The 13,627-nt window shown below is 42.3% G+C and overlaps 1 protein-coding gene across 1 annotated transcript; it reads right to left on the reverse strand.

Annotated features, from left to right (window-relative positions):
• Nucleotides 1–12,599: 12,599 nt before the first annotated feature.
• LOC120110762 (secreted RxLR effector protein 161-like) lies at nt 12,600–13,106 on the reverse strand. The gene has a single exon (XM_039126316.1). The coding sequence runs from the start codon at nt 13,104–13,106 to the stop codon at nt 12,600–12,602; it is 507 nt and encodes a 168-aa protein (XP_038982244.1).
• Between the last annotated feature and the right edge of the window lie 521 nt (nt 13,107–13,627).

The raw sequence follows: 13,627 nt of genomic DNA on the forward strand, positions 1-13,627 counted from the left end.
GAAATGATTGGGAAAAGGAAAAAGAAAAGGAAAGAGACCCAATCATATGTTATGATTGCAAGAGACCGGGACACATCCGTTCCGAATGCCCTCAACAGAAGAAACACTTTGGAAAGAAGAAGAAGAAGGCGTTGAAAGCAACGTGGGATGATAGTGACACATCCTCCTCCGAGGAAGAGAAGGAGGAGACCGCCAACTTGTGCTTCATGGCATTCGAAGACGATGAGGTATGTCAAAGCTCAACTACAAATTTTACATTAGAAGAATTATATGAAGCTTTTCAAGAACTCATGAGTGATTGTAGTATGCTAGGAGCAAAGAATAAAGAATTAAAGGCCTCCAATCAAAAACTAAAGGATGATATTAAAAACCTATTGATTGAGAAGGAGAGCGTTAAAAATGTTAACACCATTGACTTTGAAAATAAAAATTCAAAACTTAGCATTGAAAATGAAACGGCAAAAACACTAATTAAGGAATTAAATCTAAAAGTTAAATTCCTACTGAATAGTAATACCTCACTTGCGCAAAATGTTGAATCCCTTAAAAATGATAAGGAAGAATTGGCTAAAGAAAATTTTATTCTTAAAAATGAGGTACATAAGTACAAACCAATTGTGGAGAAATTTACACAAAGCTCTGAAAAATTAAATCTTATTCTATCCAATCAAAGAGCTGTTTTTAATAAAGCCGGATTAGGATATAAAACTAGCAAACAACAAAAGTATCTAAAGAATTTCTTTGTGAAAGCAAAAGATGTCAAAACTGAAAAACCTACATGCTTTCATTGTGGAAAAAGTGGACATAAAGTCTATTCTTGCATTCAAAGAAAGATTCAAACTAACAAGAATACATTTGTAAAGGATAAAAACACAACTAAAGTATGGGTGCCTAAGGGAACCAACTACACTAACCAAGAAGGACCCAAGAAAACTTGGGTACCTAAGAGCTTCAAATGATTATTTTGCAGGTATGCCTAGCAGCCGGGAGTAAAAAGAGAATGTGGTATCTTGATAGTGGTTGCTCAAGGCATATGACCGGTGACAAGAGTCTCTTCGTCACCTTGAAATCAAAAGAAGGAGGACTAGTCACATTTGGAGACAATGCTAAAGGTCAAATCATTGGTGTTGGTAAAATCTCCATATCACCCTCCTCATTTATTGACAATGTATTGTTAGTTAATGGACTAAAACATAATTTATTAAGTATAAGTCAATTTTGTGACAAGGACTTTAAAGTGTCATTTGAATCTTCACTATGCATAATTAGTAGTCCAGTTGACAATAAGATCATACTTACAGGACATCGGCATGGAAATGTTTACATGGTAGATCTTGATGATCTCACCATGAAGGATGGCCAATGTCTTGTAGCCATGAGTACCAAAGTCAATGAGACTAGTTGGTTATGGCATCGTAGGTTAGGGCATGCTAGCATGGATTTAATTTCTAAATTGATTACAAAAGATCTAGTAAAAGGACTACCAAAAATAGACTTTGAAAAGAACAAAATTTGTGCTGCATGTCAATTAGGGAAACAAACAAGAAGTTCTTTCAAGTCTAAGAACATAGTCTCAACATCAAAACCCCTAGAACTAATTCACATGGATTTGTTTGGACCCACTAGAACTGCTAGTCTAGGGGGTAAGAAATTTGGTCTTGTAATTGTTGATGATTTTTCACGTTTTACATGGGTTTCATTTCTTGCACATAAAGATGAGTCCTTTCCCGCTTTTATCAAGTTTCATAACAGAATTTCGAATGAACTTAACCTTAAACTAAAAGCAATTAGGAGTGATCATGGTACCGAGTTTGAAAATCAGCACTTTGAAAAATTTTGTGACGAAAATGGTATCAATCACAATTTTTCGGCCCCTAGGACACCCCAACAAAATGGGGTGGTAGAAAGGAAGAATCGCACACTAGCAGATATGGCTCGTACCATGTTGTGCGAATCGGATCTACCAAAATATTTTTGGGCTGAAGCAATAAATACTGCATGTCACATTCTAAACCGTGCATTAGTCAGATCTATTTTAAAGAAAACACCTTATGAGTTGCTGAATAATAAGAAGCCAAATATATGTTATTTTCATGTTTTCGGTTGTCGTTGCTTTACTTTAAATAATGGAAAGGACAATCTAAGTAAATTTAGTGCTAAATCAGATGAGGGGATCTTCTTAGGTTATTCCTCATCTAGTAGAGCATACAGGGTCTTCAACAAGAGAACTCTCGTTGTTGAAGAATCCATTCATGTTGTTTTTGATGAAGCTAATGGAGATTCTTCTAGAAAAGAAGAAGATGGTGATGCAGGTATACTTGAAGACGGAATGAAGGAGTTCTCCATACAAGACAAACAACTTGAGGATGAAGTCAAGGAAGATACAATTCAGCAAGATGAAGAAGATCAACCCCAAACAAGAAATCAAGATCTTCCGAGGGAATGGAGGTATGCACATGGTCATCCAAGGGATTTAATCCTTGGTGATCCCTCACAAGGGGTAAGGACAAGATCCTCTCTAAGAAATACTAGTAATTATCTTGCTTTCGTTTCACAAATAGAGCCTAAATCACTAGAGGAAGCCGAAAAGAATGAAAATTGGATAAATGCTATGCAAGAGGAATTAAATCAATTTGAGAGAAATCAAGTTTGGACTCTAATGAAAAGACCCCCTAATGTTTCAATTATAGGCACCAAGTGGGTATATAGAAATAAACTAGATGAAGATGGAATAGTTATAAGAAACAAAGCTAGACTAGTTGCCAAAGGCTATAATCAGGAGGAAGGAATAGATTTTGATGAAACTTTTGCTCCTGTTGCTAGGTTAGAAGCTATTAGACTACTTCTGGCATATGCGTGCTTCATGGATTTTAAACTCTATCAAATGGATGTAAAAAGTGCCTTTTTAAATGGTTATATAATGGAGGAAGTTTATGTAGGACAACCTCCAGGTTTTGAAAACCACTTACATCCAGATTACATTTATAAATTGCATAAAGCATTGTATGGACTTAAGCAAGCCCCTAGGGCATGGTATGAAAGATTAAGTAATTTTCTAATTGAAAATAAATTTAAGAGAGGAAATGTAGACAAGACCCTCTTCATTAAAAGAAAAGGGAATGACTTATTGCTTGTGCAAATTTATGTGGATGATATAATTTTTGGTGCTACTAATGATAGTCTTTGTCAAGAGTTTGCCAAGCTTATGCAGGAAGAATTTGAAATGAGCATGATGGGTGAGCTCAACTTCTTCCTTGGGCTACAAATAAAACAATCAGAGGAAGGCATCTTCATCAGTCAGTCCAAATATATCAAGGAAATGTTGGAAAAATTCAAGATGAATGATGCAAAGAAAATCAGCACACCCATGGGCTCAAGTTGCAAGCTTGACAAAGATGAAAAAGGTAAAAGTATAGACTGCAAATTGTACAGAGGTATGATAGGCTCTTTACTTTACCTTACTGCTAGTAGGCCAGATATATTATTCAGTGTTTGCATGTGTGCTAGATACCAAGCATGTCCTAAGGAATCACACTTGCAAGCTGTTAAGAGAATATTCAGATATCTAGTAGGGACATCTAATGTAGGCTTATGGTACTCTAAGCAATCTGATATAAACTTAATTGCTTATTCCGATGCTGATTTTGCCGGGTGCAAACTCGACAGAAAAAGCACAAGTGGCACATGTCAATTCTTGGGTGCTAATTTGGTTTCTTGGTTTAGCAAGAAACAGAATTCAGTTGCCTTATCCACAGCTGAGGCTGAGTACATTACAGCTGGAAGCTGTTGTGCCCAAGTTCTTTGGATTAAGCAACAACTTGAAGACTTCAATATCAAAATGGACAATATACCAATTAGATGTAATAATACAAGTGCAATTAATTTAACAAAAAATCCTATCCAACACTCAAAATCAAAACATATAGAGATTAGGCATCACTTTATAAGGGATCATGTGCTGAAAAATGATGTGATGATTGAGTATGTATGTACTGAAAATCAATTGGCCGATATCTTTACAAAGCCCCTTTGTAAAGATAGGTTCAACTTCTTAAGGAATGCTTTGAGCTTGTATGATCCTAGCAAATAAATTGAACTTGTATTGCAATGCTTTGCTACTCAAACTAGTAATCCACCTCAAAGTCACAAATAGCAAACCTAGTATCTATTAAGTGAAAGCATGAATCTATCTAAGTTAAATGACGAACTGTTTGACTTTCCGGAGGATGGTTACCCTCCCTTGGACTCTTCATGGAGATATTTTCAGAGCCTATTTCATAGGTATTCGAAATTTGGTCAAACATTCCTCATTTCAATATTAATAATTCAAAAATCATTGTCAAACTTTTATAGGGTGTATTATTAAAGGGGAGGATCACAAACAAACTCACTCTATATTCACCAAAAAAAATCATGTTGATTAGTGTGGTTAAATAAAATAAATTGGGAAAAGATAGAAATCATTCAGAAAATTTTCAGTGCCGGAGACGTCTCTGGCAAATCACAGAGACGTCCCCCCGGTGAGACGTCTCGCGTTAGTCGTGGAGACGTCTCGGGGACCGAACGAAAGTTTTTAAATTAGGTCGAAACAGCTCGAGCCGACCCGAGCTATCCTCTTTCATCCCCAACGAAAACACAAAACCCTAGCTTCCATTTTCTCTCCACCACAAACCCTAGCCTCTTTCTCCCCATTTCCCTAGGGTTTCCGAGCCATGGCACCTAAAAGAGCTAGGAGAACCTGTGGGAGGCGTTCTAGGGTAGCGACCGACGACGAGGAACGGAGGGAAGAGCCTTCCGCGCCGTCTCCTCTGGTTGCTCCGCCAACCACGACCCTTTCCTGTGCAAATCGCACAGTAACCACTGGTAGGTACATTGACTTCCAATTTCTAGATAGTGAGGGGTTCTCTATTGAAGAGAGACTCCGTGCCCAAGGTTGGGAATACCTTTGTACCCTAAACACATCAACCTATCCCGGCCTAGTTAGAGAAATGTTTAGCAACATGGCCTTAGGGGACTCAGGGTACACTGGATATGTCCGAGGGATATTGATAGAGATTAATGAGGATATCCTATCTAGCATATTGCAAATCCCTAAATACGGTGAGGCTCCGACCTCACATCCCCAAAGGGAGATTGCCCTAAACCTAGTTTTAGGACGAGAGGACTGTGGCCCTCTTGATGTAGTTAACTCCCAAGACCTCAATGCCGAAATGAGATTGATTTTGAGCATTGTGAACCGGGTCTTGTTTCCAAAAATCAGCCGCTTCGATTTCGTTTCGGAGCGAGACTTAACTATCATGCACCATATCTTACTAGGGATTCCCCTAAACCTCCCTAGACTTATGTTAAACTACATCTCTATATGTCATAGGTATTCTAGGTTTAGCATACCCTATGGAATGATCTTTACTTTACTGTTCAAACATTTCAAAGTTCCCATTCCAGAAAATGAGCCTGCAAAACCTTTAAGAAACACCGACTACTATAATGAAAGCACAATGCGTAGAATGGAGTTTCACAAGGTAGATGGGTCTTGGGTTAAGGTCCCTAAAAGAAAACCTCAAACCTTAGAGCCCGAGATCCCACATCAGGAGCCTGACCACCACTCTCCTCCACATAGCCATATGGCCTTCCCTGATGTACCCTCCAGCTCAGCTGGACCTTCCACCTCTATGCCTCCTCCTCCTCCAGTCAGTGGGCCTTTCTCCCTGTCAGATGAACAGATGCACACTCTAGCATCTGTGATATGCCAGCAGATGAGGGAGGAGATGAGATCGATGATCACTGCTGAGTTGGCCCCCATCCGTACCTCACATGAAGCTCTTCTACAAGAATTGAAGGAAATCAAAACTCAGGTAGAAGCTACAGCATCAGAATTGGTTCATGTGAGTACCATCCAAACTATAAGATCAATTAAGCTACAGGAGAAATTGAAGATCATATCAGATGGTCTTCAAGAGTTGACAAGCCCTGGAGGCAATGTAGGCACCGTGGCTGCCCAACTTAAAGGAAAAATTGAAAGGGCGAGTCTTGAGTTTGAAGCACTAGTAGCAGCCTTCCATCAATCTCAGGGAGATCAGTTTAAGACTCTACTAGATTCAATAAATGCATTTATAGAGGCAGCGGCTAGAGCTATTGAGCAACGTCGCCGGTGAAGGACATCTTGTAGACATCTAGGGTTCTTCTTCTTTTTGTAAACCCTATGCTCATTTTGAAACTTCTTTTGTATTAGGAATCAATACTTGTAATGAATTCCTTTCTTAACTTTGTAATGACCTCAAATGATTGCAATGATATATGAATGTCATACAATTCCTTTGAAACTTTGTGTATGTTTCAAATTCTGTGGAATCAAACTTGTGTATGTGATTCTGTGATGTGCCATAAAAATCTCATAACATACCTTAAGTGTTCAAATTTGACACAACTTATCAATGCATATAAAACAGGGGGAGCACATCTTGTGATAACTATTTTAAACAAAAAAAGGGTCTGAAATGAATTCCAAAATAAAGGGGGAGTGAAATGAATGCTGCATTCATTAATAAAACTAACTTGGACAGAGGGAGCATAACTTGAATATCCTTAAGTGAATCATGATAACATGCTGAATTCCACTAGAAATTGTGTTTTAAGTACCTAAGGATAATTTGTCCCCTTCATTGTTGATGACAAAAAGGGGGAGTAGATATATAGAACCTATATATGGAGTATATGAAGTATATGGAGTAGAACCTAAATATGGAATGCAAAATTTACACTCATACTTAAAAGTTGAATTAGAAAAGACAAAATTGAAGAATATTGGCTTTAAGATAATTGCCCTTCTGGAAAAGAAAGGGGGAGTCAAAAAGTACTTAGCCTTCAATTGTCTTCAGCATCAATATTTCAGTAATTGACAATTTGACTTGATTCAAATTCAGTTGATATACCAAAATTGCTCAAGAGCTACTAAGACCAATACTTATGCATAAAGGAAGAACTGAAAGTTGACTATTTTAACTTATGCACACTGTATCTAGCTCTAACCAAAACACAATAATTGTACATCTGATCAAATACTGTGTATATGTTTAAATTTCGAATTTTGCATATACTCAGTGTTTTGTCATCATCAAAAAGGGGGAGATTGTTGACCGCCTAATGGATTTTGATGAATACAAAACACTAGAGTATAATTCCATTTATCTTAACAATTTACTTGAGGATTTTAGGTGATTAATTAAGAATATTGTTAAGAAATGTCTAGGCAAGTTCCCATATTTTTTAAGAATTTATTGAAGAATTTTTGAGTTGAAGAAAACAGATCAGGGACAGCCGAGACGTCTCCGGGTCGTCTCAGAGACGTCTCTGGCACAAACAGGAAGAATTAGCATGTCTGGAGACGTCCCCGGCACCTGGCGAGGCGTCTCGCAGGGTCGGAGTCGACTCCCGACACTGCGGAGTCGACTCTCTCAGAGGCGGCAGAAAGGCCGATTTCAAGGGATGCGCACGAGTCGTCTCCACAGGACGCGGAGTCGTCCCCGCGAGTAAAAAGCAGACCTTCTGAGTCGTCCCCAGAGAGCGCGGAGTCGACTCTCTCAGGGTATTCCAGAGGATGTGTTTTTCGTTGACAGAACTGCCGAGACGTCCCCGAAAGCGCGGAGTCGACTCTCTTAGAGAATTCCAGAGGACTTGTTTTTCAGAGATAAAACAGCGGAGTCGTCCCCGAGGCAGCGGAGTCGTCCCCATGCAGAAAGCATAAACATCCCGAGACGTCCCCGTAAAGTGGCGAGGCGACTCTCTCAGAAAAACAGAAAAACAAGTGGTCTCGATGGAAGCGACAGTACTTCCTGGGATTGCGCGGGAATCTCGTATCCTGCATGGGAGGTGGAGGTCGGAAAAAGTCCCGGCCTTCAATCTCCATCAAAATCTCGGCCTGGGGTGCATTGATGGGTGTGTAATTTTTGTACCTCCCTGGGTACGCCCGAGGCCGTGGTGGAGATCTTGGTCGAGGCGGGGTCCTCCGTTGTGGCTGTCCCTGCTTTCGAGGCGGGCTCCTCAGTCGGGGGAAATTCTTCTCTCGATGGGGGGATCGGCTTCTTTGTCGGCCGCGCTCTTCGCGGCGTTTCTTTTGCTTCCTTGAGGCGGGCTCAATCGCACCCCGCCTGGAGGCGATTGCCTCCTCGGCCTTAGCGTACTTCCGAGCTCGGGCCAGCATCTCGGTGAAGTCGGCCGGGAAGCTCTTCTCGATGGAGAAGAGGAATCGATAAGAGCGGGCCCCAGTCTTTAGAGCCGACATGGCTATTGACTGGTCCAGCTCGCGGACTTCCCACATGGCGGTGGTAAAGCGGTCTAGGTACTCCTTGAGGGATTCCCCCTCCTTTTGCTTGATATCCAGGAGGGAGTCCGACGTCCGCCTTTGGCGTCGGCTGACAGCAAAATTGGTAGCAAATTGCCTGCCAAGTTGCTCGAAGGAAGATACCGTGCTCGGCTTTAGCCTAGAAAACCAAAGCCGAGCTGTCCCTCGAAGAGTTGCCGGGAAGGCCTTACAAAGCATGGCCTCCGAGGATCCTTGTAGGGCCATGAGAGCTCGGTAACTCTCCAAGTGGTCGAGGGGGTCGGTGATTCCGCTGTAGGGCTCCACTTGAGGCATCTTAAACCTCGCGGGGACCGGCTCATCCTCGATCTGGCGGGAGAAGGGGGATTTGGTGGTGAATTCAAAATCCCTTTCTTGCCTTGCCTTCTTGTTGTGGAGCGCTTCGATCTGGCGTTCCAAGTGTTCGACTTTCCTGTCGAGCTCCCCAACCTGTGGAATCATCACCGTGGTTTGCTCCGTCCCACGGTGGTCTGGGGTTGATTCGGCTTCAGAGGGTTGGGGTCTCCTGCTGAGGCCTTCCCCCGGCAGCTCTCTCTGGGGGGGAGGCCCGCCCTTCGTTGTTGGCCCTGGAGGAGCCATGAAGATTCTGGCCTGGGAGAATCGGGCCGTTGGGAGGAAACTCCGGCAAGACCTGGGCCTGCGGGAGATGCGTTGGTAAGGCCTCCCCACGCCGCAGGCCTTGAACGGCAGCGGCCAGGGCCTGAACTTGCTGCACCAGAGCATTGAATTGTTCCGGCTGGACCTGGGGAGCCGGGTCAGCCGGAGTAGGCGAATTCTGGATGGAGCGTCCAGGACTCTGTGGGGGACGCCGGGAGACATTGGAGGCTCCCTTACTTCTCAACTTCATGATCGCGACTCGGTCCCTTCCTCTAGCGCCAACTGTTGCTGGAAATTGGACCCGGGGGCGGTCGTCCGTCGAGGAGAGGGAGCGGTCGGTGGGCGCAGGAGAGTGGTGGTCCGTCGGCGGGCGGCGTCCTCCGTCGGGGTGCCTGCAAAAAAGCCGGTGGCCGGATTTTCCGGCGCCGGCCCTCCGATGCTTAAGTCAGAGGGGGGCAATCAGTGTTCAAAGGAGAAAGAAGACAGACAGTATATTTTTAGTTTTCTATGTCCCCCCTTTGAGAAGCGAGGGTTCTCTTTTATAGGGGGGATCGGTGTACCTGTGATGTGATGGGGCGAGGCCGTCGTACGGCTCAGCATGTTGCTTGGACTGGCAAACGATCGGGCGAATCATTACATTAATGTCGGAAATGAGGTCGTCGTACGACCCAGGCTGGCACGCGATCAAGTGAATTATTGTATTGGTGTCGGAGGTGAGGCCGAGATCAGAGACTTATCACGGTTGATTGGACTCCGCTGAGCTGATTTGCCGTGGAGAGCCATGGGTCCGTAGACAATAGGAGCCATGCGTATTAATTGTTGAGTAAGCCGGAGGTGCACATTAATTATTGAGTAAGCCGGAGGTGCGCATTAATTGCTGAGCAGGCCGGAGAGGCGCATTAATTGTTGAGTGAACCGGGGGTCTGCAGAGGCCATGCGCATTAATTGCTGGGGCAGTGGCAGGATATGGCCCTCGGCCGGACTTCGGAGGGGTTCGGCCGTAGTAGGTGGTCGACAGGGACAGACCTTTGAGGTCGGAAATTCTCCAGGTCAGAGGTTCTGAGGTCGGACGCCGACCTCAGTCGTCCGAGGTCGACGGCCATGCGGCCCTCCAGTGGCGGGGTTACTATATTACCGGAGGGAAAACTGTATTCTCCCAACAATTTCCTTTAAATATTGTGGTTTCAAAACGGATGGTATTCGAGATAAGAGAGTTATCCTCGATAATCCCGGGGACGACGACCAAAAGTTCTGATGTTGGTTAACGCGACGGATAAGACTACGTGGCGGACGAAGAGGATAGAACAGCTCTCGCGCGTCGTAAAAAGCCAGCGGCTTCCTCCAAAAGCCTTCCCTACTAATGAGTCGAGCGTGATACGGGGAACAAAAAGCTGAAAAGTTAAAACGAAAACACGTGCCTATATCGGTGGTAATAAATTTAACCAAACGTGATGACGGGATGATGAACTCACCAACCGCGAGGGCCACAATCCCTCTGCAAAGCAAAACTTCAGACGCTTGTTCTTCCCTTCTGCTAGAAGCTAATACAAGCTCTGTGTGTCTCCTTATCCATTCGCTGTTGGTTGAGATGTACCTGTCGTGAGAAAGAGAGGGAGGCATCTCCTAACTCTGTTTCATTGATATCCGTCCCATTTAATGAGGCAGGTCTCGGAGTTCGGCCAACAACCGACTGCCGAGCCGGGACAAAAAAAGAGCGAGCGCCCGGCGGCGCCGATACAGCGGTGAGAGCCGGGGGAGCGCCGCGGGAATTGTTGGGACAAATGGGCCTTCAGGCCAAGGAGAAGGCAAAAGAGCCGGTTTCCTTGTTTTTCTTTTGAGAGAGGAAAGAGGAAGGGGTGATCATTAGAGGGGACGCTAATGTTGTTAATTTGGATTTGTTTCTTATGGGCCCCATGTTTCTTTGGATTTGCTTCTCCAAATTTGCTGTCTTAATTTCCTAATTACGAGGTGAGTGAAAGCTTGGACCTTTGAGGAGTCCTTTGGGGTAACATCTGGGAGGAAATAATAGTTCTGATGCTGGACCATTCCATCCAAAGGGAAGTAAGGAAACAGAATGCTGGTCGAGCAGTCCAGGTGATTCACACTCGGAAAATAGGAAGACATGGGTAAATTTGCTCCTATGGCAGGCATTCGTTTCTTGACTTGGATCCTATAATCACTTCACAAAATTTACAGTCTTGTGGGGCCACAAGTCGGTTAGAGTTGAAGTAGGACCCGGTTTGCAATAGTGCTTGTTACGCGGCTGTGGATAGGGCCATACCAGGGGAGGTGGCCATAAATTCCTATAATTTTTTCGCATCGAAATAGCATAGAAAAGCCAGAGTGGAGAGTTGTAGGAAATTAGCTCGGTAGAATCCTAGGAGCATTAATTTGGATGTTAATGAGTTAGCCACTTTAAAAAGCTTTGGAGCATTCAGCCTTACAATAAAGCACATCATAATTGATAAACTCGAAGCAGCTGCATGCTGCTGCTAGACTACTTGTTGGTTGATTAGAGACTTCAATTATTATTTTTTTTTTAAAAAAAGAAGAAGATTCTGATGGAATGATTAACTTTAATGAATCATAAATCATACTTTGAGTCGCTATATCCATCTTGAATTGAACTCTAAGATGCGTGCGCAGCTTCGATCAATCGAGATTAGCGAGAGATCTTCTGGAGAGAAAGCTTAATGCGTGTATTAGAGAATGGGTCTAACAGGCTATTTATAGCCCTCTCCAGGGACCAAACGCCGTGATTAGTTACACCCGTGAAGAGTCACCCCCATCAAGGTAACTCTTCACTAAGATGAAATTACCTTAATGCCCTTAAGCTTATCAGAATTTACGAAATCCAAGGGACACTTGTCAAACGTGGGTTCTAATTAAACGGGATCAGGGTTTAATTAAAACGGGATCCAACATTCTCCCACTTGGACCATATTGACGCCATTTGTCAATATGGGCCACAACTTGACGGGATCCCAACATTCTACCACTTGGACCATATTGACAAGTGAAATATCCTTAGCACTTGAATTTTATAATCTTTATACGCGTATTCTTTCTATTCCGATATCAATTTTAGGCAAACTTTATGTTTGATTACTTTGAGAATAATAATACGAACCATGGCGGAAATAATACCTATTTGATTGGCGTATAACCTTCCATGATCACTATATTACTAAACCATCATAACCAAACCCTTATAAATGAACTTCTCATGAAATCCATTCTTTGGTCACAATTTCTGCTACCATAGTATGCATAAACCATATGAATTCATTAAAGCAGAAAATACAATAAATGTGATTTACAACCATCTGAAATGTGCACAATAATACATCAATTAATTTATACAGAAAAGGCCCATTTGACCAACATGCTCCTTATGCAATCCCGGGGCTATTGCTTTGGTCAAAGGATCTGCCAACATAAGCATAGTATTGATGTATTGAACTGAAACTTTATGGTCATCACATTTTTTCTTTATAACAAGATATTTCACCTCCATGTGCTTATTTTCATTGGATAGCTTGTTATTCTTTATTGAGAAAACTGTTGCTAAATTATCACAATATAACTTTATGGGCCTTGAAATAGTGTCCACGATCTGTAGACCCGTGATAAAGTTTCTCAATCAAATAGCCTGTGTAACTGCATCATAGCATGCTAATAACTCAACCTCCATTGTTGAAGCAGCTGTCATTTTTTGTTTCGATCTTTTCCACGAGACTGCACCACCAGCTAGTAGAAAAATATAACCTGATGTTGATTTTCTACTATCTGGACATCCCGCAAACTCTGAGTCTGAGTATCCAACTATCTCCAAGAGATCGGATTTGTTGTATGTGAGCATATAATCTTGAGTTCTTTGAAAATATCCCAATACTTTCTTTGCAGCTCTCCAATGTTCCATTCCTGGATTAGCTTGAAATCTCTCCAATAATTCCACAACATATGCTATATCAGGTCTGGTACGGACTTGAGCATACATTAAAGTCCCAATTAGTGAAACATACGGAAATGCTTTCATATACTCCCTTTCAATTTCATTCCTCAGAGATTGTGATTGGCTCAACTTTTCGCCTTTATTAATAGGCACTGGGCTTGGTTTGGAATTTTCCATACCAAATCTCTCCAACATTTTCTTAATGTAGGCTTTTTAAGATAGACAAACTTTTTCTTTAGATCTATCTCTATGAACCTCAATACCGATGACATATGAGGCTTCACCCATATCCTTCATATCAAAATTACTGGAGAGATATTGCTTAGTCTCTCTAAGCAATGCCAAATCACTACTAGCAAGCAAAATGTCATTTACATATAAGACTAGAAAAATAAATCGACTTCCACTGATCTTAAGATAAATACATCTATCAACATCATTTTCTACAAAGCCAAATGTAAAAATGACGTTATTGAACTTAAGATACCACTGTCGGGATGATTGCTTGAGTCCATATATAGATTTATTTAGCTTGCAAACTTTTTGACTCCGACCTTCTGAAACAAAACCTTCAGGTTGTTTCATGTAAACTTCTTCCTCTAAATCTCCATTAAGAAATGAAGTTCTCACATCCATTGGGTGCAGCTCTAAGTCAAAATGAGCTACCAAAGCCATAATTATCCTTAATGAGTCCTTCTTTGAAACTGGAGAGAAGG

The sequence above is a fragment of the Phoenix dactylifera genome, chromosome 5 (assembly GCF_009389715.1).
Source record: "Phoenix dactylifera cultivar Barhee BC4 chromosome 5, palm_55x_up_171113_PBpolish2nd_filt_p, whole genome shotgun sequence".
In the NCBI taxonomy this organism is placed as follows: Eukaryota; Viridiplantae; Streptophyta; class Magnoliopsida; order Arecales; family Arecaceae; genus Phoenix; species Phoenix dactylifera.